The 24,130-nt window shown below is 43.3% G+C and overlaps 1 protein-coding gene across 2 annotated transcripts in view; it reads left to right on the forward strand.

Moving 5' to 3' along the window:
• The first annotated feature begins 968 nt into the window (after positions 1–968).
• Positions 969–24,130, forward strand: part of SHTN1 (shootin 1) — a 95,999-nt gene continuing 72,837 nt past the window's right edge. The window contains exons 1-2 of one of the 2 annotated variants that reach the window (XM_045803233.2): positions 969–1,228; positions 15,047–15,099. In XM_045803233.2, coding sequence (XP_045659189.1) covers positions 1,171–1,228; positions 15,047–15,099 — 111 coding nt within the window. In that variant the 5' untranslated portion in view covers positions 969–1,170. The remainder of the gene's footprint in view (positions 1,229–15,046; positions 15,100–24,130) is intronic. The other variant, XM_087862664.1, reaches the window with a different exon arrangement.

Genomic DNA, 24,130 nt, shown 5'->3' on the forward strand with positions numbered 1-24,130 from the left:
AGATTTGGTGCTCCGTATCTTCCTGGAGAGTAGGTATGGTATTACTCCCATTCTTTAGATGAAGTTCGAAGGGGTCAGGAGACTTGACCAAAGACTACCCAGCAACTGGGGCTTGGGGAGAGCCATTTTGAAATCTGACAGGCCTGCCACCCCTCTTCTAGTCAGGGTCTCACCCAGAGCCGGGTTTAAACAGCACAGTGGGCAGTGAAGTGGGATAAATGGTGGGCTTTCATTCTGCCAGCTCTGCTGCCAGGCAGCTGTGTGGCCTCGGGCATTCGGCCTGCGGTGGCAGCCTTCCCAAGGTCAAGGTCCTGACACCGCAGAGCAGACGCTCCGCGAGGCCCGGCGATCCACGTGCTGCAGGGCCCACGTTCTGCCCACCTTCCAAAGCCCGCGCCGCCAGGGCCCCGGGCACTGTCAACTGACTACCACGCCCTCCTCTGCTCAGGAGGCGTTAACTTACCCGGCCGGCCTGTTTCAGTCCCTGCCTGCTTTCCAAAGTGTAAAACGTGTACACTGAGCTTGCCCCTGCGGGCACCTGATTTCCCACACCGCTCCCCCCCGGGGTCCACTGAGTGAGAACTGGGTTAAAGCCTCGGTGTTTACTGCCCACCACGCCCCGCTCTCCCTTGGTGGCTTGGGAGGGGCGGGCCGCGGTAGCGCACCAAGTGCGGTCGCCAGGGACGCCGCAGCCCCGAGGCCGGCATCCGCCCCACGATCGCGTGTCGGGGTGTCCAGGGGGTGGGGTGGGGTGCAGGAGCTAGCCGGGGCGTACACCCGCGGGTCCCACGCCCCGGGCCGCCTTGCGTACCCCGCGGCGCCGGCCTCGGCGGGGGAAGGCGAGGCGCAGGAGCCGCTGCAGGCGGGGCACCGGCTGCGGCCCCGGGCCGCCGCGGCTCCTCCCGCCGCCCCACCTCCTGCCCCAGGCTGCCCGCCCGGCCCGCCCCCGGCCGCCGCGCCGCCCGCAGGTGCAGCCGCGGCGGCGGCCGAGTAGGTGCGTGGGGATGATCTCACTCGCGCGCTCGGCGCCAGGAGGAGGAGGAGCGGGAGCAGACCCAACTTCCGGGTAGTGCCGCCACACGCCACCGGCATCTTGCTTTTCCTCCCCCTCCCCCCGCTGCACCCCTCGCCTCTCCCTCCTTTCCTTTATTCCCGGCCCCACCTGCCAAAATGAACAGCTCGGACGAGGAGAAGCAGCTGCAGCTCATCACCAGTCTGAAAGAGCAAGGTAGGCGGGCGCGCGGCCGCCAGGTGCGGGCCGCCGCGGCCCGTGGGCGGGGACGCCTCTCGGGCGCTGGGTTTGGGCTGCGGCGAGCGGGGGGTGGGGGGTGGTGGTGGCTGTCGCGGTCGCCGCGCTCACCCCGCAGCCCCTTCCCCCAGGCGGGAGCGTCCTCCGCGCCCCGCGGGCCTCGGAGAGCCAGGGCTGCGGGTAAAGTGCGGGTGCGGGGGGCGTGGGGCAGTGCGGGAAGCGCTCCCCGCAGGTTGCTTGAGCTGGTCATCCGGGTTGGGGGAAGGGATCGGGATTTGGGGGCGGCCGAGGACCCAGGGCACCCCCTCACAGATGGGAGAAGCGGGTGGGGCCAGATGCGTCGGGAGCGGGCGGTTCCGGCAGCTCCGCTGGCCCTGCTCCCCCAGCCGGGACCCCACCCTTGTACCGTGGCGCGGGGAGGCCTGCCGCGCAGCTTCTCAGCCTTCCCTGCTTTTCAGTCGGCTTCGGTCTAGTTCCTCTTTCCTTCCCCAGCCACGCTTCCAGGCCATGATGTGTTTTACCACTTACCATTTTTAAGTGTGTTAGTTAGTGAGCCCACACCCTGCCGGTGTTGGGCTTCCTGAAGGAAGATCTGGCTCTGGCCTGCAGGAGAGCCAGGCCGTGTCTTTGCATTTCCACGCTGCCGAGTAACTGGTTTACCTGCTCCTGAACTGTTCTAATCAATCATTGTCATCTCTTACTGCACTTCTCAACAAAGCCAAGTTAGCGATCAAGTGTGAGTTCGACACTCTTTCCATTTAAAATTACTGTTATTACCCTGGCCCAGGGTGGCCTGAGAATATGGGTCAAGAGAGAGAGGAACTGCACAGATTTAGGAAGTAAACATGTGTAGGGACATGCCTTTCTGAGTCACGTGGTAACATGGCCACGGAGTGGAAGAGGTCCTGCTCTGTGGCTAATCTTGCTGTTCTCTCGCCCTTTCACTTATGTTGACCCAGCTTACCAACTCTGTGAACTTTGAAGAGTCTCTTCCCTTCCATGGGTCTTGTGGTTAGCATGCCTTACCTGACGGAAGACATGGGTTACACCAGATGATTTTATTAGGTCCTGTCGGGTACTATGACCTGTTGCTCCTGGACACCACAAACATACCATCTGCACCAGTGTGTGGACTTCTCTGGAGTTGACACTCCTGGAAACAAATCTCAGCATGATTGTTTACCAGTGCTGTTATCGTGGGGGAAGTCATGACCTCACTGACGTAGACAGAGCACATTTATTAGCGGTATTTAGAAAGTGTTGGATAAATGTTAATGGCTTCTGCCTTCCCGTACTCTTCAACTCCCATCCTAGACTAGCGTTAGGTCATAAAGTCATTAAGGTACAAACATCAGTGAATCTAGTGGGTGGGCAAACTGTCCTTATCTGGCATTTCTCCAGTGGTTTAGTGAGGGGCTGGATTCTGTCAGTATTTTATTTCTAATAGCACTCTTTTCCCAATAACATGAAGATTCTTACTTCGCATCCTAGACAGTTGGAGCTTTCATCATTGGTGATACCTGTCAGTGGATACCAGAGCTTTTGATGGATAGTCAGTTTTCAAATCATGATACAATTAAAAACTTCACTTCTCTTTATTCTGAATATAATGATGTCAAGAGTAGATTAACAATGCAGATAATCCACAAGTTGTTTATATTTGATTTTGGGACACATTCTTTGTCTCTGTTGAGTTTGGGAACTGAGAAAAAAGAATTCTTAAGCTTTTGGTTCCTTCTTGTATTACATTGGAAAACAAAGCCATGGTATTGGTATTTTTGGAGGTTGTATTTCCTCGATTACGGGCATATCGAAGGCAATAAAACAGTCAGACTTTGAAATTTGTGTTTCTTAAAAGGTGCACCTTTTTAGTATTGAGTCTCATTATACAAGTGTTGGGATTTTTTTCAGCCCATCTCAAAACCAGGGCATTTATTTGTCATTGGATCATAGACCGTGATAACAATTGACTTATTTCAAGAGCATTTGGTTGCTGTTTGACCCATGAAACTAACCCAGAAGCTAGCGATTTGAGGTGGAAAGATAGGCAACTAGGTGTTTGGGCTCTTGCCAATATGATAATTAATTTTGTAAGCTGATGGTGTGTATGATTTATTTTTGAAAATAGACTATTTTTTCTTTACTACCTGTTAGCATTATGAATAATTCCACCACTCCTGTTAAATGTGGACAAGAACCAGTATTGCTGAACACTGTTTTTCCTCTTGCAACACTGACTAAACATATTCATTTATTCCTTTAATGAATACTTAACCGGATATCTACCATGTATGAGCCCCATGTGGTAAGCACTGGGGGTGGAGATAGTGAACCAGACAGTCTTTGCTCCCCTGAAGTTTATTGTCTAGTAGACAGTCATAAATAGTCACACGAATGTGTACAATTACACGTTTTAGGATAGATTCTTAAAAAGGGAATTGTTGGATCAGAGGGCAAGTAGACATAAAGTTTTGCCAGGCATCACCAAAGTGCCCCCCCAATGGCTGTACCAGGTCACGTTCCCCCCAGCAGTGCCCATTTCCCCCCACACTTGTCAACATTGACCAACAGCAGTCTTTACTAATTTTGGCAGTCTGACAAATTTCTTAATTTTTGCCAATCCAATGAACAAAAATACTACCTTTAGAAAAATTGTATTACCTGGTTCTCAGTGAGGTTTGAAATCTTTCTATGTGTTTATTGGCCACGTAGGTTTTCCTCATCTCGTTTCTTCCTTAGTGAATTTTAAGTCAAAAGTTGGAACCCATTCCCCAGGAGGGTGTTCAGAAAGAAGATTCCTATCTACTCTGAATGGCAGAGCTGACAGCAGCCTTCCCTAATGTGAAGCCTTCGGTGGTGTGGTGAATAAGGTCGCTTTTGACAAAAGTTGTGAAATGTAATGACGGAGTCTGTCATAATATGAACAGTCTCTAATTTATACTTACCATTCCCGAAGCTCTATGTCTTCTAAATCACACCCACTTCTGAATTACTTCAAAACATTGTATGTTCCCTTCTCGTGAATGGTATAATTAGCTATATTATGTCTTTCTAGAAAGTTATATTATGTCCCTTTAAAAAAATTAGCCAGTGTGTGATTGCTTATGTTCAAGCAGATGTTGAGGTAATGAGGTAATTCTCTTTTTGTCCTTTTTGGAGCTTTATTTTATTGGACTGATTGACATCTTTAATGCACTGACAAATGGCAACTTGGGGTACTATTTCCGATGCATATTTCCTAGCTACTGAAGTGGACATTTCCCTTACAAAACATCATACAATTTGCTCCCCCTCCAGAATGCTGCTGGGAAATGATCGACTTAGCTCAGCATTTGTTTAAGGTACATGATTTTCTTTGTAATGTATTCATTGCACATGCATTGAATATTCATAGCCAGGCACTGTGCTAGGCATCAGACATAGAGCGATGAATAAAACCTTGTCCCTGCTGGTGAGGAATTCCTAGTTTAGAGATGGTGGTAGGCAGTAAATTCCGGGAAGAGTGTCTAGGTGGCCTAGTTTGGGTCATGGGTTTAAGTCCTTTGGAACAGGCAGGGCCGGGCACCTTGGTGGGCAGCCCCTGCAAGACCCGTGGATTGGAGTAGTTGTCCAAAAAAAGCATGGCGTGCCACTACCAGAAGAGGGGGGATGCAGGCTGGGCAGACACAAACAACAGCTGTCCACTAAACTGGTCAGCGTAGTAATGCCGTGTCATTTGAAACGTGGTGAGGAAGTTTTGAGGGCCGCGATTGCCACCCAACACTGAGGAGACTATTATGTAAGACCAAAGCTACAGCAGCCGCACTGAAAATCCTATCCTACGGTAAGGCAGTGGGTTCTGAAGCAAGGCAGCCTCCTCTTATCTTTAGAGTTAGTTATCATTTTCCCCCAAGACTACAGAGCCAGTGCTTAAGGTTCGGATGGAAATTTAGGCAGGCTTATTCTTAGAGCAGAGGTAGTAATTAAAGAGGTCCCCCTGGCCTCTTGACTGCTAGGCCAGAAAGTAGCTAGAGCATTATTTTGACAAAAAGGGCCGAACAGGGGCGCCTGGGTGGCTCAGTGGTTAAGCGTCTGCCTTCGTCTCAGGGCATAATCCCTGCGTTCTGGGATCGAGCCCCACATCAGGCTTCTCCACTGGGAGCCTGCTTCTTCCTCTCTCACTCCCCCTGCTTGTGTTCCCTCTCTCGCTGGCTGTCTCTCTCTCTCTGTCAAATAAATAAATAAATAAATCTTAAAAAAAAAAAAAAAGACGAACGATGGCCTGCCACCGCGACTGTATCAGTCAGGAAAAGCTGAAGCATTGTCGGTCTTGGGTACATACAAAGTCAGTCAGTAGAAAGCAGTTTGGGATTAAATGGTTGCCATGGTGTCAAGCGCAAACTTGGCTTTACATCATTGTTTTTCCAAGTGTGGTTTGGGGGCCATCAATCTCTGAATAACTGGGGTACGCATGCACTTTCTCACCTATTATTTATGAAAAGAAGCCTGGTAAATTTATTTTTCTTCGGCTGGGTATTTTTTTGTAAAATTGATATTTGAAATGTTTTGCTTTTACAACAAAGTGCAATGTAGGTTGAGAAAGGTGCATGAACTATGAATGAACATCTCAAGGAATTGTTGGAAACAGTGTTTCTAACAACTCTTACATCAGAGCATCTCCAGAAACCCCTTCACGACCCCTCTGGTCATGATCACCTGCCTTTCCTCAATGATCTTTGTGTCACCGAAGGTTAAGTTTTGCCAGTTCCTGAAAGTTATGTAAATAGAATCATATGGGATGCCGTGTTTGCTTCTGTCTTCTTTCACTCATTGTGTGTGAGATTTATCAGCAGTGGTGTGTGTGGCTGTAGTTCATTTATTTGCATTGCTGAATAGTATTCCACGGTATGAATACGCCAAAAAAAGTTCTTAAGCGAATATACTGTAGACGAGAGGTCAGTAGACTTTTTCTGTAAATGGCCAGATAGTAAGTATTTTAGGCTCTGTGGTACACTTGGTGTTTGTTGTAAACCAACATAGTGATTAAAAATGCAATTTCCTCCTGAAGTTTGTGAGCTCCTGCCCAAGGGACACCAACTGGGCAACCCTCCATGAGATGGACCCTCAGCATGGGCTGACGAACTACATCTTATAGTCAGAATTTCCTGATTCATTTGACACTTCCATTGGCCAGATAAATATCACTTTTTTAAAAATTAAATTTAAGAATAAATGTATGTTCATAGGAAAACAAATAGGCATAGGAAGTGAAAAGTACAATGAACTGTTTCCTCTATTTCATTGTTTCTTAATCTTTATTTCATTATACTGTCTTAGGGAGTCCTTTTAGACATTTTTTCCCCCTAATTGTTCCTACTTCCCATGAAATTTTTTTAAAAGATTTTTAAAAATTTATTTGACAGAGAGCAAGCACAAGCCGGGGGAGTGGCAGAGGGAGAGGGAGAAGCAGGCTTCCGCATGAAATTTTAATAACACTGATATACTGTGTATCTTTTTATGTACTGTGATCCTTTGGAGGTTGCAAACAATTTTAATCCCTGAGATTGTATTTCTCTTTGAGGCAGTGTCAACCCACTGATACTGCATGCTCTAACCCCCTTTACATTGCTCAGAGTTATACTGTTGACTTTTTGTTGTTTCCTTTCAGAAATTGTGCACTTGTGTGTACATATGTAGTTATCACTGAATATATATTATAGAATTTGTATCAGTACATGTAGAATTAAATCTTTAAAAATTGACTGGTTACGGGCGCCTGGGTGGCTCAGTCAGTTAAGTATCTGTCTTGGGTTAAGGTCATGATCTCAGGTCCTGAGATGGAGCCCCATATCCCGCTTAGCAGGAGTCTGCTTGTTCCTCTGCCCCTCCCCCTGCTCATGCTCACTCTCCTCCTCTCTGTCTTGCAAATAAATAAATAAAATCTTCAAAAAAGTTGATAGGATAGTGTTCCACTCTACAGATTTCCTCCAATGTAGTTAATGTGCTCTGGATGGACACCTCTGTGTTTCTGTGTCTTTGCTATTAAAAATAATGCTTTGGGCGAGTGGAGACATCAGTATGAATCCATCTTTTGCTTTATCTAGATACAGATGATTACATATAGAAATACTTATAGATATGTGTATGCCTATTTAGTGAGAAACTGTCACAGCCAGGGGGTGTCTAAGGAGACCTGACAACTAAATGTAACGTGGTACCTGAATGGAATCTTGGAAGGAAAACGGAACATTAGGGAAAAACTAAGGAAATTTGAATAAAGTGTGGATCTTAGTTCATAATACTGTGTCAGTACTGGTCCATCGACTGTAATAAATGAACCATACTAATATAAGATGTTAATGGTAGGAGAAACTGGGTGTACAGCTTATGGGAACTGTCCATATTATCTTTGCAATTTTGCTATAAATCTAAAGTTTATAAAATTAAAGTTTGTTAAAATAAAGATGTGGCTTACATCCTTGTACACGTTTATCTGTAAGTGCAGCTGTAGGAAAAATTCTCAAAAGTGGATCCAAAAAGTGGGTATATTTTAAACTTTGTCGAGCTGTACATTTTATTCTCTTACACAACCAGGCTTTGCTTTAAAACATAGAAGGAACATGGCTTTTGTTGTTGTCTGTCTACCATGCTGGTAAAAATTAAATATTAAACATGAGTTCTGAAATATTTTGTATGGTACACTGAGCAGTAATATATTTGGATCCTTTTAGTTACATGATTCTATCTCAAATCCTCTGTGGCACAGATCAGACTATGATTCTGTTACGTGTGTGTGTGTGTGTGTGTGTGTGTGTGTGTGTGTGTGTTTATTTGTTTTAAATAAGACTTTTGGGGAGCAGTTTTAGGTTTACAGAAAAACTGAACAGAAAGTCCAGAGAATTTCTACATAGCCCCTCACCTTCCCCCACTCCCTGTTTTCTCTGTTATTATCATTTTGAGTTAGTATGGTACATTTCTTAGAATTGATGGACCATACTGACACATTATTATTAAAGGCCATACTTTACATTTGGGTTCATTCTTTGTGTTATATACATTCTATGGGTTTCGACAATTGTATGACACGTACCCACCATTACATTACCATACAGAATAATTTCACTGCTCCAAATATTCCCTCTGCTTTACTTGTTCATCGCTTCCTCCTTACATCTGAACTCCTGGCAGCATCACTGATCTTTTTACTGGCTCTCTGGTTTTGCTTTTCTCACGATGTCATAGAGTTGGAATCACTCCGTAGTCTTTTTATATTGACTTCTTTCACTTAGCAATGTGCATGTACGGGTCCCCCATGTCTTTTTGTGGCTTGATAGCACATTTATTTCTTCATATCACTGAATAATACTCAATTATATGGATGTATCACATTTCGTTTATCCATTCACCTGTTGATGAACATGATGGTTACTTCCAAGTTTTGGCAGTTGTGAATAACGCTGCTGTAAACATCCGTGAGGGTAAGGTATGGAGGAGGGGAAGCCTCCAGTGGTCCTGTGATATGGTCTCCATCTCTTGGTGAGCCTGTGCCCCTGGGCTGCGACTTCTACCTGTGCTTCTCAGTTTTGGTTTTCCCTCCTTAGGTGAGACAGGAAGGCTACAGGGGCCTGCAGTTGGCTATGACCTTCCACCAAGTGTGTGAGGCTCTAGTGAAATAATTTCTCCCGAGGGCAGGCCTTGCTACGAAGAACAGAGGCTCTGGGCATATTTCAACATGGCTCCTTTCCCCCTTCCCCTGCCTGAAGCAGTAGGGAAATTTCCTCTGATATTTCCTCTGAGGCTGTGATAGCACTTCTGGAGATAAAACTCGCAAGAGGTTGGGACCTTCCTAAGACGGGCCCACCCACTGGAGTTTTTAACCCTCAAACTTGTTAGAACTGAGCCTTCGGCAGTTCGCCAGTGACAGTTTAGGTTTCCGTCTCTTGCTACTGGTTGTGGAGCTGGTTCTGCACGTTGGCTTCAGCACCAGGAACTCGTGATTGTCTGTATCTCGCTTATCTCTCCAAGTTTTGGAATGGCGCTTTGCCCTGTGACCTCAGTTCTCTGGTGGATCTAAGAAGAGTCATTGATTTTCAGTTTGTTCCGCTTTTCTGTTGTTGTGAGGACAGGAGTGGTGACAGAAAAGCTCCATGCCAGCCTGGAAACCAGGCTTATACATGCATTTTAAACATACTCAGTTTCCTTCCTTTCTGTGGATTAATTTGAAGTCATTACTCCAGTTCGCTGGGAGTACTTCTTAAGCATCATTAATTCATTAGCAGTGAACTGTGTGTTCTACCAAGTAATGCATACATTTCAGGTTTGCCATCATTTCTTTTCAGATGTGAAATCTGTCATCTTTGTTTTTTGATCAGGTTTTCCAGTAGTGTTTTTTTTCTGGCTTTTCTAATGCTTTAATTAACAAGGGAGGTATAAATGACTTCTCTTTCTGCTCTGGCTCTAAAAGAGGACCCATTGGCATATGTGCAGAAGGGAATAATGTCCTAATTGAACATTATCTCGTATGACTCATGTCCTCGTTCCCCATTAGTAAGAGGTGTTTCAAGGCTACATGAGTCTCAAAGATGCAGACTTAATGGATGCGAATCTGCACGAGAAGATCTTATGAGGCAGGGTTTTTCTGGTTATATTTGATGGCTATTTAAAGCTTCACTTTTATTAAGTATCTTGTTGTGACACGTGATGTAAGAGACCCTTTTAATATGGGGAGGAGAGTATGTGCTCTCTCACGATTTGTTCACGTGAAGACCTAGATCCATTCTTCCTCTTTAATTTAACACATATTTATCCGGTACCTGCTATACGTCAGGCATTGTGCTAGATGTTGGTATCTGCGTGCGTAAAGACATAGTCCTCACCCTGGAGGATTATTTCCGGTCCAGTGTTTTAGTGCATTGCACACGGTAATGCCCAGTAATTTTTTTTTTTACACGAATGACTTTGGAAATCAGTAGACCGGTCCTGCCTCCAATATTTCTTACTGTGGACTTGACTTCTCTCTATTTATTTGTATCTTCATTTTTAAAATGGGGATGTTCGTATTTGGCTTAATTTCTCCAAATCACAGATTTATATGAACCAGCCATTCAGTCAACGTAGGTCCGACTCTGCTTCGTATTCTGCTGGGTATAAGGTCTATAGCAATGAGTCAAATGGGAGAGAAGACAAAACAGACTATGCTCAGATAATTTATAATGTTATGTGCAGATGCTCTAGTAGAGATATAGGAACAGGGTCCTCTAGTAGCATATTAGAAATATAAAAGTTGATTTTTGCCTTAGGTATGTGGGAGGGTTTCTTACAGGAAATGACAGTTGAATTGCTTTGTCAAGAAGGAGGTAGGGAACATGGGGAGGGGAAGACCTTGCAGGTGAAGGGAAAAATGTTTATAAAGGCACCTGGGTGTGAAAGGTCTTAGAGGTATGATGGACCGAGTGGTGGTCTCTAAGGCTGAGTGGCAGGAAGGAGTGGGGATTGGTGTCTCAGGTTGTGAAGTAACATCTCTGTGGTCTTTTAAATGCAAGAATGAGGTAACCAGGTTGCTAGTATGCTAACCATCTACTTTGTGAAGAATGAACTTGGGATAGAGGGAGGCTAGAGGCTACTCCATGAGAGGACTTTACCGTTATTGAGGATTAGAATTAGGGCAGACATACTGTAGAGGAAGGGCAGACTGGGGAGACGTTTTAAGAGGTGGGAGGAGTTTGATAATTCATTAGAAGGTGGGAGAAAGAGAGGAATCAAGGATGACCCTGAGGTACTAGCTGAGGACCAGGTCGGTGATGACTCCAGCAGGACATCATGCGTGTGGGAAGGAGGAGGTTTGGGTGAAAGGGAGTTTGATGAGTTCACCTTCTAACATGTTGAGTTTGAGGTGCTTATAGGCTGTCCGGATAGGGATGTCCAGAACAGTACTGTCTAGCAGAATTTCCTGCTGTGGTGGAAATGTCCTGTGTCCGCTGTCCGCTGTGGGAGCCCCCAGCCACAGGTAGCTGTGGAGCATTTGAAATACGGCCAGTGCAACCAAAGAACAGAATTTTAAGTTTTCTTTAATTTTTACTAATTTACATGTAAGTAGCCACATGTAGCTAGTGGCTCCATATTCGACAGTGCAGGTCTAGAAGGTATTGGTTGGGAAGTACCGATCCGGTGCTTATAGTTGAGATAGGGTCATTAGCCTGCCTGGGACTGAGACGTGTCCAGGGACACTGGGCTCGTCTTCAGTCTAAAACTGGGAAAGTCCTGGGCAAACCGTGATCATGACTCACCCTAGCCAGAGGTGTTCTTGCCTGCGTTGATGAACTTTAAGTGTCAGGCTTCTGAAGCGACTAAGTCTACTCATCTGATTTCTGGGCTGGCTAGGTCATGATTTGCAGCTTGGAAAGGAAGCTCCCTTTCTTGGCATTAGGGAGTTGGAAAATGGAAAACCAGCATGATTCTTGAAACACGTGCCTTGCCTGATATTCTCCTTGTTTTCTCCACGTCTCCCTTTTTCTTCCATTCTGTACTCTTATGGAGCGATTCCCCTTCCCCGGCCGCACGTTAGAATCACCTGGGGTGTTCACTTCTCAAACAAATATGGTGCCCAAGGTCCACCCTAGACTAGTTAAATTAGAATCTTGGGGTGGGGTGGGCGGGAAGGGGGCCAGACATCTGTATGATTTACAAGCTCCCCAGGTGATTCTGGTGTGCAGCCAGGATTGAGAAGTACAGCTCCTGGATATGCTTCCACTTCTTTGCCTTTTCTTTTCTTTTCTTTTCTTTCCTTTCCTTTCCTTTCCTTTCCTTTCCTTTCCTTTTCTTTTCTTTTCTTTTCTTTTCTTTTCTTTTCTACTACAACACACTACACCTGATTATTAGCCCCCTTTCTGCTCCTTTTATTTGGTGCAGGGTAGCAGCAGTAGGGTTTCAGAGATTTTCTGCTCTGTCAGCTTTCAGGCCCTGTGCGACCGAAGTCAGCCTGAGACTGAGGGCATTAGGGAGCAGCCTGATCTCTTATCACACACACAAGATCTGATGTATTTTGCTGTGTCAGTAACAACGAGCGTGGCTAACATGTATTGAACACGTAATGTACCCAGGCACTCTTACACCTTACATGTTAGCTCACTCTTAATCACCACACCATGAGAAAGACATATAATTTTCATTCTTATTTTCCAGAGAAGGAATTGGAGATTTAGAGAGGTTAACCAACTAGACCAAAGTCCCTCGGCTGCACTTTTAAATTGCTGTGCGATGTGACCTTACAGTACATCGAAATAAACTGTACCTGTGAACCCAGGAGATGAAGTCTTCCCAAGCCGTGAATATCTTTCGTACGGCAGAGTGTTGGTCCAGTTCATCTTTACTTTTCATTGGTTACTTCAAGATTTGGAGGATCTGTATCATCCAAGCACTTGAGTTGTGTGACTCACTTAAAAATTTTCCAAACTCTGAGCCAGTTCTGAAACAAAGAGAAGGCTTTCTCCATGACCCTTTAGCATGGCCAAAAATGAAGTAGTTGGATACTATAGTCACTTCAGGTTTTGCCAGTTTCGCTGAGGATGGGGTTACATGTATATTCACTATGGGTGTGTGTGTGTGTGTGTGTGTATGTGTGTGTGTGTCTGTGTATGTGTAAATCTTGTTTAGGACAGTGAGCTTAGTTTTCTAACGTAAATAAAAATATAAATAAGTGTTTTTCTTTCATTTATGCCTTATTCCCCAGGTGTTCCCTTCCCACTGGGAATTCCTCCCATACTTTCCCCACACTTTTCCTCTCCATTCCCTTTACCTGGCTTTATTTTTTTAAGTTGCACGTAGTCACAAGAAAGCACATTGTCTGTGGTTTCCATTAAGGCATGATAGGTGAAGGGCTCTTAATTAATGCTTTTCATGAAGACCCTATAGTTGGGAGTCTGCAGTGTTTCATCTGGATTCTATTGGCAATATAATGGAAGAATGGTATCGGTATTTTTAAAAAGCTTCAAAGCTGTTATCTAATGTTTTAAATAGAAAACATTTTCTTAATGTCAATATGAGATCATGGTTTTATAAGCCTTTATTGTTTGTACGTCTATAAAGTAGGTCATCAAGAATAGAGTGGTAAATCAGTCTTGATTTTTCAACTTCATCTGCAGATACTTTTAAATGTCAAGTAAACTAAAGTCTCTCAATAAAATATTTATTTATTTTTTGAAAGAATATTAGATATAGTAATAAGACTTGGGACCATGACCACAGACTACCCAGTGCATAGGTATATATTTTTAGAATCTCTTAGTTTTGTTTCTTTCTGTTAAAAAGGGTGGGGGTCATTTTATTGATTTTTCATAACCAAGGACAACTTAGTTTATACCCGTTGGGCTTTGTGTGGTGGAGGCTGATGAGGAGCTGGTTGCACAGGACTTCAGTCTGTGGTCACTCAAGCATTTTCTGTTGAAAATGTAATTATTTTTAAAAAGGCTTTATCTTTACATGTATACATTCAGCTATTTTATGGGCTAATTTTCAAGGATTCTTTTTGGGTGTGGCTTCAATAAAATTGTCCATTAACTCTAATTTAGATGGTCATGGAGTGCCAATAAAACTTAAGGGCATTGGTGGTGTACTCCCACAAATATTTGTTCATTTGGTTGGATTTTAAGGGTGTGGTCTTACGATCACTATAGCTATTCTGAATCCTTCAGGTCACTGTTGGAGGACACAAAGGATATACTTCACCATGTGAATTGTTTATTTGGGGGTTTTTCTCTGTTCCAGTGGTTAGAATCCTACACTTCTAGAATGAATGACCAGATTATCTGGAATGTTCTTGAAGCCACTGGTTTCAGATTCTTTTTTTCCTATCATCTGGTTATTCATGGAAATAGGAGACTCTATTTGTCTTTTTTTTTTTTTTTAACTGAGCTTTTTGTAGATAAATCCCAATTACATTTTTTTTGGAAAGTACAAGTATAAACATCCAATCTGATAATGGCCTGGCTCTGTGGTGCCAGTCAAGGGGCTGGTCTGGGGGGAGGCCCACCTTGCACATTCTGTCCATCCTAATGCTGGGTCATGCTCTTTCTTTCCATCCTATGCTGTAAACATCATATTCTCAATCGTGAGTTTGTCTAAGAATGGTGCTTTGGATAAAAGATGAATGTGGGTGTTCAGGCTACTTTATTTGTCTGGCAATGAGGTTTTTAAATAATAAGCTGCTGTTTTTTCACATAGTTGGAAATATTTCTAAATGGTTCACGTATTTTTCTAACTTAGTGAAGTGAATCTGGCTGGGATCTGGTCATGGCTTCTGATGCATGATCTTGCAGTGCCTGAAAATAGTTGTTCTTAGCTGAATGCGTATGTTATAAACCTTTGCTCCCTGGATAAAGCAGATGTGTGACACTGAACTGAATGTGTAAGCTGTCTTTATTTTCTGGAGGCTGATTTTAAAAATAAACCTCTGATTACAGCACCACAGACTAACAGGGCTAGAAGGAACTTCAGGGAGCACCCACCTGTCTCCTGTCAAAGGACTGAGTGCTGAGCACCAGAGAGAAGTGATTTGTCATAGGTCGCTTATGGCTTTGAGGTCTTTCTCTGACCTAAGGAGATCTGAAATTTGGCTTGGTGCACTCACAACTGCTGTGGTCTCTTTTTCTTTCTTACTCTTAAAAGCAGACGCCCTTCTTCTGTGGCCTCTTTACCCCACCTCCAACCTGGTAAAGAGACAATAGAGGTGAGTTGGATCCGGGGTTTTCCTGCAGTAAACTTTTGATGGTGTTATAACATTGGTTTTCTTTTTCTTTTTTCTTTTTTTTTTTTTCCTTTTAGCCATAGGCGAATATGAAGACCTCAGAGCAGAGAACCAGAAAACAAAGGAGAAGGTTTGTACTTTACCCTTTCTTTCCTTTCTTACATGCGTGAAAGCCTGGACGGCATGGTGCATTGTTCTGCAACCAATTTCAGTTAAATGCGAATGAGAGTTTTTTTCTTTTTTCTTTTCTCCTGCATGTGTGGTTCAAGCTAATATCAACTCCAGGCTCCAGATGGTAAAGAATAGCAGGCATGCCACAGTGGGCGCTGCTCTGGGAGATTAACTGCACAGCTAAATGTGCAGCAAGGCACCAGGCCAAGCAACTCAAGCCCCCAAGAATTGTACTTTTCCCCTAACAACCAGATTTGGGATTCTAGTGATGGAATTGAAGGGAAGACATGTATCTTTGGGGCTTAGACAGAGTACATTCTGGAGAGAACTCTTTGGCGTTAGACATTGGTGTTTAGCCCATCTTCTTTCATAAACTTTTTTTTAGGCTCGTGTCCTCTAAGTATATGAAAAATATACTGGAAGTTGAAAATCACCCACTACAAAGATAGTAACGCCTAGAGAATGTTTTCAGGGGCCCTGGAAGTTTTATTTTTAAGCTGAAATCATTGAATTTTACGTACCTTTATAAACTACTTACCTTTTTGTCTCTGTACATGTCCATCTAAGATTTGTGAATGTTTGTTTACATATCTTTTTTTTTCCTCCTGTAAGGTCAGTGAGGGGACAGCAGGTAGGTCTAAGTTAAAAAAAGAGGAGTGCTGAATTGAATTGAAAAGTAGGAGAGTGAGAGCAGAGCTGTCCATTGTAGGTCCTTTGTAGTTATGGAAGCAGACTGTTATCATGGCTGTAAATTATGAGACCTTGTCTTTAAAATTTGAGAGTAGGATCTATAATGAAAATGGACAGTAAGCCGAATATTTGTAAAACCTTTGGCATATTTGAGGTTATTTAGCGGGTTAATCATATTTAAGTTTTTCACTCATATTAATTGGCTACATATAATAGCTGTAACACGGTTGGTGATATTAAGGGTATGAACTCTAGTTCGTATGAAAATGGATTTTGAGACCATTATTTTTCACCCAGTTTTAAGGCTCCTTTGCACATTTGCACATAAGTCTTTGATGTTCTGTGAAATCTTAAGTTTCTTCTTTTCTTTCCATCAGGTGATTTAGGGAATGGTAGGTAGGTGGGGGTGATGAAGATCTCTGTGATAGAAAGTGGTTGCTGCATGCATCTCTAATGTGGTAAGAAATTCCCAGAAAAATAGTTTGACAAGATTCCCAATTCTAGCACAATAACTACCCAAAAGCACAGATGTGCTGAGGATGCCAGCAGGTGGGGGGTTTGTGCTTAACTCCTGGTTCCCTGATGCCCCGTGATTTCAGAGTGGAACCCGTGGGGGATGCTCGGGCAGGTAGCTTGAGCGTCTTTGCCCAGATGCACAACCATCTTCCAGCTGTAGGGGGAAGAGCCAAGAAGTTACCAGTTGAGTCTCTTCTGTAGGTGTCCTGGCCTAGGAGGGGAAGAGCAAGACGAGTTGGAAGGGTTAATTCAGGAGAACTGTTTGACTAGAAGATAGGAGGGGAGAAAGCAAACAGGTGTCTTCATGTGATGGAGAAGGAAGGATAGAGAAGAAGATGAATGACATGAGAGGCAGAAGAGTAAATTTTTTGTTTTCTTTCTTCTCCTCCTCTAATCCCTGCTTACATATAGACCTCACATTGCCCTAACAATAGTGACGTTCTAGAAACATCCATTGCTGGTGGTGTTGATGGTTATTTAACCGAGAGCCACTTTCTGCAGTGAGGTTTTTAAGTGAGCCATCTGTTACACAAGTGGAATTATAGGTAAAATGCATTTGGTAAAAAGGAAGACTATGAATTACTTTTGCCCATTAACTGTTTGCATGTTTCTCTACATGGAGTATGGCCTTATACTTTTGTAACATCTGTGTGCATTACTGACCTTCCTCTGTGCTAATTCTTTAAAAATAACTATTAACAGAAATGGAAAGAAAAGATATGAATGCAGAATGGAATGCTATGGTTGGATAAAACAAAATAGAGTGGTTTTAAGTTCACTGCATTCTGTTTATCTTCTGTTAAAGGACTAACAGGCTTATTCTTGCAGATTTTTTTCCCAAAAAAAGGGGGGACTGTATTACAAAGGTTGGAAGCATATAATAAAAGCCTTTTATACAGCATAGAATGAGGAAAAGCAGCTTTAGTTCTGGAGGTGGTAAACGGAGAGCACCATTTTCTCTGGCAAAGCACTTTCTTGCGCCTGGCCGAGTGAGCTTTGCCCTGTCCATACCCACAAATACACGTGGCCATCCTTCCCCTGTAGCCCCAAACCAGAGTTTAAAATTAGTCAAGGATAGGACTCTAAAGGGAAAGTCCTTTTGCCGTAGTTAATCTGATCTGGGGGGGAGTTTTGCACGAGTGGAAGGGACCGGAATGAATGCCTTACAAGTTATCTCTCCCTTCTTCGCATCCACATGACGTCTCTCTTTGTTGCTAGATGATGAACCTGATCAATGAAGAGGGGCAATGGGCTTGATTTCTTTGGATTTCTGGAATCTCCTCTGTGGAGACAAGTGGTAGGACATGAGTTGATGCTTAAGGGGCTGTGTTTATTATTAGGAAGCTATTGTGGGTCACACACACTCACTTAACGTTCCTGATGTTTCTGATGCTCCGAACAGCCCCGTGTCAGCTCCAGTGCACAGAGAACAGAACCTCAGGGCTTCACGGAGTTGAGCTTCATATGCGGGTCTTCTGACCACAAATGTTCTTTTTGAAGGAGGTAAACTCATGGGAGCTGATTGACCTTTTCCACCAACATCTTAGTGTTATTCTTTGTTCCTTGTTGTTAGCTCATGAATTTTCCATAGCAAATTATCAGACTCAGTTCTTTTCTGGATCGCTTGTCTTGACCATCTGTAGGTTTGTGCTTAAAAACCGAAAGTTAAATATCAAATCAGTCTGACGTCAGAAACATCACGTGTGTGAGTGCGTGTGGGTGCAGATTGTGACAGAGGTATGCCAAGGGGAAGAGTAGACTTGGAAAGGTGGGCCAGTGTGTCAATGATCTTTTCCTTTGCAGTTAGCCCTATTTAAGAAAGATGTAATGTGGATCATTTTGTGGCTTTTCTCATAATCTTTGAGGATGGAATCAAAATCTGTTTGAGTTTATAAGGAAAGCTTTTTTGAAGGGAAGACTGTTGAATGCCTTCTGAGTTCTGGAGTATAAAGAAAAATATATGAAAGTCCCACTCTTGAGTAAAACCACTCTAATGAGGGACACAGGCAACGTGGACAAATGATAAATTATACTGTTGTAAGTGAATGTCTGGAGTTTGAGGGTGGGATGGAAACGGACAAAAAGATAAGGATTCTGCCCCAGACTATGTGACAAACTCTTATTAGCTCTTAATGCTTGGATTACATGTCCCTTATTTTTTTTCTTTAAAGTCTTCTCCAACTTTTTCTTAAGCAGAATTAATTGTTTACTTCTTTATAATAAAACATCTTTGTATTTCTTATGTACTTATCACCTTTTATCAACCAAAATTATTATCAAAATAGTATATAGGGTACAAGTAAGTCATATGGAGTTGAATTATAATGTAAAAAGTTCAGGTTTTTTTTTTTTTTTTAAATTCAGGATAAGTGGAGATTATGGAAAGGGTTCTACTTTCTATTATTTTTTTGCCTAGTTTCTAAATGACATTATCAGCAGTATGTTAAAAAGTTAAGAAAGCCTATCACATTGAAGTCAACAAGACGTCCACATCCGTTTTTTGAGGTATGGAAAAATAGAAGACTATATGTTTTGGAATCAACCAAATAAAATGTGATTGTTTGCTCGTGAAGCAGTCCCCATATTCAGATGTTAGTCCCGCTCCTACAATCGAAGGGCATTCTCCTTATGACTCATTCAGGATCTTTGTCATAATTGTTTGGGGCTTTTTCCTATAAGGGGGGGGGCAGGGCCTCACTGAGCTTTTAATGGAATAGCTTTCACATTTCTCAGGGTGGCGGGGGTGTGTGTGGAGTGTGCGTAAAGAGAAGGAAATGTGTATAATAGAAGAATATCTGCCTTTAAACAGTAAGTATTTATATTTAATGTTATGTCTTGAGATTGAGTTTTGAAATGAATACATGTTTAAGTGGCTGATTAGAAGTCGTTTGGATGAGCTGCTGTAACTGCATCAGGCGGGTCTGTCAGCTTGCCAGGAACAATGAATGAAAGGGAATGAGGCAGACACTTTCCAAGACTTATGTTTCAAGAAGCAAGATATATGATACTGTTTGCATCTTGGCTCCCGTTGTCTATTGTTAGAATTTCTTTCTCTTGTGTCAATTTCAGAGGTGAAGGTCCCAAAGTATTTTATTTAAAAAAAAAATCAGTAAAGAAGCCACTTTAAAGAGCAAGATATGCATCCATTATGCTAACTGTTCATGCATAATACATCCACATACATGCAGTTTCTTTAGAACAGAGTGGCAAGTGGTTGTGCCAGAGAAAAAGTAATTACTTAGCAGTTTGAAAGTGAAAATGAGTCTCTTATTAACAGCAATCTATCCAGAAACAAAGAGTAAGGATCTCTGTTCTGATGACATGTGTTTCCATCTAACACACAATACCTAGAATTTGGAGAATGCTGCAAGACGGCTTCAGGGGGCAGCTCCTGAAAATTGGAGGGAAAGAACTTTGAATTGGAAGAAAGAACACCACCAAAAGAGAAAGAGAGTGAAAGGAATTCCATCTAAGTGGGAATGATTTCTTTTATTGTGTTCTTTAAGGACAGGCACAGTTAAGTTCTAGCCGAACTTCCAAAGGTGGAACACTAGGATTGTCCAGTATTATGAAAGATGATGTTGATGGTCCTCTAAATGCATCACCAAAGATCCTAAAATAGGTAACTATGCACAGTTCTGATGCTGTGCATGTTTACATTTTTAAATGTTGTAACTGGACACAAAGGGAGCGAACTTCAAGAAAAAGAAGTAGAAACGGGGACGGGCTGAGCCCTCTTCAGCTCTGGTGTTAGAGCCTCTGCGACTGTCCCTGTAGTGCCGCATTTCCCCCCCTTAGGGAAAGTGTTCTTACAAATTGCTTGCTTCGTCGTTGATCCTTCTTGGTGGATTGTAAGTGTTAATGAGAGCACACTGTCTGTAAGGTACCCCCTGGACTGCCCCCCCGCCCAGTGCTTAACACAGTGCCTGGCATGTGTGGGCGCTGTATTAATAGGTTGTTCAGGGCTCAGAGGAAGGAAATCGAGGCGTTCGGTGATTATGGTAGATTCACTCAAAAAGGTCCTTGCCTCGTGTACAGTGTCTACTTTGTTGATGGTGTGTGTGTGCGATGCATGTGTGCACTTCTTGGGCCATACTGTCCTTCGTATAGGCTGGCAGCCCTCCGCTGCATTGGTGCTCCACAGAGGTCAAGTGAATGTTCATGTTAGTGGAGGCCAGACACAATTCAGCATATTGGGGATTTCCTTGCATAAACTATACACCCAGCGGCATATAAAGAAGTCTTAGTATCTGCAACCTCTCTGTCTGTCTGCTGAGCCCGTGAAGCAGACATTTTTATATGAACAGTAGTTGATGTGTGAGGGAGAAGGAAGGGAGCTGCCCGTGGTGGGGGAGGGAAGCATTGCCAGCTCGCACCGGAGACTCCTCTGCAAATCTCACCCTGCCAGTGCTTTGAAATGCTAGTTGGGTTTCGGAAGCCAGGTATCTGCCTGGGTGAGGCTCAAAGAACAAATATGGTACATGGCCAGGGCTTCTCATGTTAAGACCAGGGCCTCTAATACTCGAAACCGGCAAGGCCAAAGTCTGGTCCATCTACCGCTCCATAAAGAGCCACCGTAGACTCTAGAAGAGACCTCACCCTGCCACAGGCTCTCCAGAGAGTCGCTGGGCATCCTAATTCAGTGATGTGGGCCCTCACATCTGTTGCTATTGCAGAGTCTTCATGAGCAATTCTCTCACAAAAAGAAGCAGTTTCTACAAATGCCGCAGCTGCGTGGGCAGGGTAGAGGAAGGGGGTGGGGTGGGTGAGGGGCTTCTGCAGGGCACAGAGACGTAACATTCTCCCGTAGAGGCCCAGCATCCTTGCTGACTTCCCTCTGTTGGTAGAATGAGAGAAAGGTTGCAAGATACTTTGCTGGGTTCACCTAAAATGATGAAATAAGCGGATGTCTGGGTTTCTGCTTAGTGAATGGGTACGTCCTTCATATTTTGTTCAGCTCTGGTTGGGAGTAAGTCAGCTGCATTTGCCGTATGCATAGATCCCCCCCTCCCCCCAACACACACCCCTTTCAGTATCCATAGCAGATGGTAAATTCTGTGGCTGCCAGTTTTATCATAATGTGGTTGCAGAAAATAGAAAGCAAAGCAACATGAAGACCCCTGATAGAATACAGCTGGGGTTGGGTGACAGCTTCTGAATTCTCTGGTGATGTCTGTAGGGTTCCTGTAAAAACATACGGCTGGATGTTGGAGACTGGCTACTGGCATGAGGGAATAGGACTGCGACGTTGAGACCTGTTATCAACTAGAGCCCGTCTACCTGGGCCTTAGGAGCAGAGAGCTCGGGGATAAAGCTTTCCTTCTTGGAACCTGGTATAAGCCTCCCTAAAATTGCCGTATGTTGTTCACGACCAGTAAGGGGGAGCTGCATGGGTGGTTCCTGTGTGATGTGAGTCGGTGGGCTTTTTCAAGTCTGAGTAGGTAGAGTGCCATCCTGTTTAATGCTCTTGTCATGCAAAGTGGCAGTGAAAACTCTGGCTTTTGATTTAAGTAAGAATTAAATTAACCTCTGGTTCCTTCAGGTGGAGCTTTGAGAGGCATATAGAAGAATCCAAGTGGTATTAAGTCAGGGGCAACGCTCCCAAGCACCAGATCGTAGGGAGACAGTTTTTCACAGGGTGTCTTATACCTTCAGAAATGCCAGATGAAGAAACGTGAAGTTAATTTGAAATTAAAACACCAGATATATCTCATTTGGCAATCATAACTCAGGAGTGTGAGTCTAGTCAGAAATTGGGTTTTTTGTGCTTTAGACTACACTGTGCATTGTTGGAGGTGGGTGTGCAGGCTGGCAGGGTGTTGGGGAAGTACCACATAAACAAACCACATTCTAGAAAACAAGAAGAACATTCCTGAAACAGCTGGCCAGTGCTCTCAGAAAATTAAGTGTTATACCATCTGGTGGGGGGAAGGATCTCAGAAAGCTTACTCGAGAATCCAGAACTCTAGTGTTTAGAATTTTAAACACCAAAAATCAATAAATGCAGTTTATCTGTTAAGTTGGAACTAGAAACTATATTAGACAGCATCACTTTTTTACAGAGGAGAGATTCCTCAAGAAAACCTTAATAAAAGAACATGTGTTCTCCTTAAGGAAATGGTCCAGCCTGACCCCTCCTGTGCAGGACCTCAGGGAGGATTTGGTGAACAATTCAACATTAGCGCTTGTTACTTGTACTCTTGGCGGAATGGGTTTACCCAAATGAATGGAGATAGGCTTTTTCAAGTTTCAGTTCTTGAGACATTAAAGGGGGAAGACCGAACTGTTGACTTAATTTTTTTTAATTAAAAAAATATTTTAAAAGCACAGAAAAGCACAGAATTAGCGAAGCCTGCATAGCTTCGTCAGTTAAGCATCTGACTCTTGGTTTTGGCTCAGGTCGTGATGTCAGGATTGTGAGATCAAGCCCCTGTTGGGCTCTGTGCTCAGCAGGGAGTCTGCTTGAGATTCTGTCTCTCCCCCCTCCATTTGCCCCTCCCCTTGCTCTTGTGTGCTCCCTCCCTCCCTCCCTCTCTCTCAAATAAATAAATAAAATCTTTTAAAGAAAGAATTAACTTATTTTTTTTAACTTAAAAAAATGCTACAGATAAAATTGAAGATCCTCTGTGTCACCCAGCCCTGGGCCCCTTTCCCCTTCCCTATATTTTAAGAGATTACCATGATAATTTTTGTATGTATCCTTCTATTTTGTCTTTTTATATTTTTATATATGCCATATGTATCATGAAATATACATTTACAATCTAAGTCTATAAAGTGATTTTATTTGCTTAAGGTAAATATTGACATGGATTCTCCAACTCCTTTATTCACCGTTACGGCTTTTGAGGTATACGTTGACACATAGAGCTTACGTTCATTCATTCACTGTTCTCTAGTGTGTTATATGAATATACCACGATTTATTGTTATTATAAATGCTGAACATGTACGTACAGATCATCTCATACACATTACCAGAGATTCCAGTAATAGAATCTAGAGGTGGAATTGCAGGGGTGCCCGGCTGGTTCACAGAAGAGCATGTGACCCTTGATCTCGGGGGATGGTGAGTTTGAGCCCCACCCTGGGGACAGAGATTGCTTAAAAATAAAACTAAAAAAAAAAAAAAAAAAAAAAAAAAAAGTGGAATTGCTGAGTCATAGGTAATGGGTTACTTGCATTTTCAATTTGATAGTTTATTTCCAACCTAGTTACATCTGTTGACATTCCCAGGAGCCATACGTGAGTTTCCACTCCCGAAGCAAGTTTTTTCAGTTTGTGCCAGTCTATTAGATGAGACTGTCTCACGGTCGTGATTTGGGTTTTCCACATTATCAGTGGCATCGTAATTTTTTAGCCATTGAAATATGAAATAAAAAATATCCAAAGGCATGAAATCCCAATATATTTATCTGGCACAGTAGGATTAAAATATAATTTAAAGTTGTGCTTTACTGGGGTGTCTGGGTGGCTCAGTTGGTTAAGCAGCTGCCTTTGGCTCAGGTCATGATCCCAGGGTCCTGGGATCGAGTCCCGCATCGGGCTCTTTGCCCTTCAGGGAGCCTGCTTCTCCCCTCTGCCCCTCTCCCCTGCTAGTGTTTTCTCGCTTTCTCACTCTCTCTCTCAAATAAATAAAATCTTAAAATAAAGTTGTGTTTTATTCACATGACCTTCTTGGTGCAGTATTATAGTATTCCCAGAAAATTCAGATTTTAATTATTGCTCTTAATAGTGAAAAATCACCTTTTCAAGTTTTAGACATTTTTGATAAAAATCTTTCT

This window comes from Ursus americanus, chromosome 6 (genome assembly GCF_024610735.1).
Source record: "Ursus americanus isolate L20-20 chromosome 6, mUrsAme1.1.p, whole genome shotgun sequence".
Taxonomy (NCBI): Eukaryota; Metazoa; Chordata; class Mammalia; order Carnivora; family Ursidae; genus Ursus; species Ursus americanus.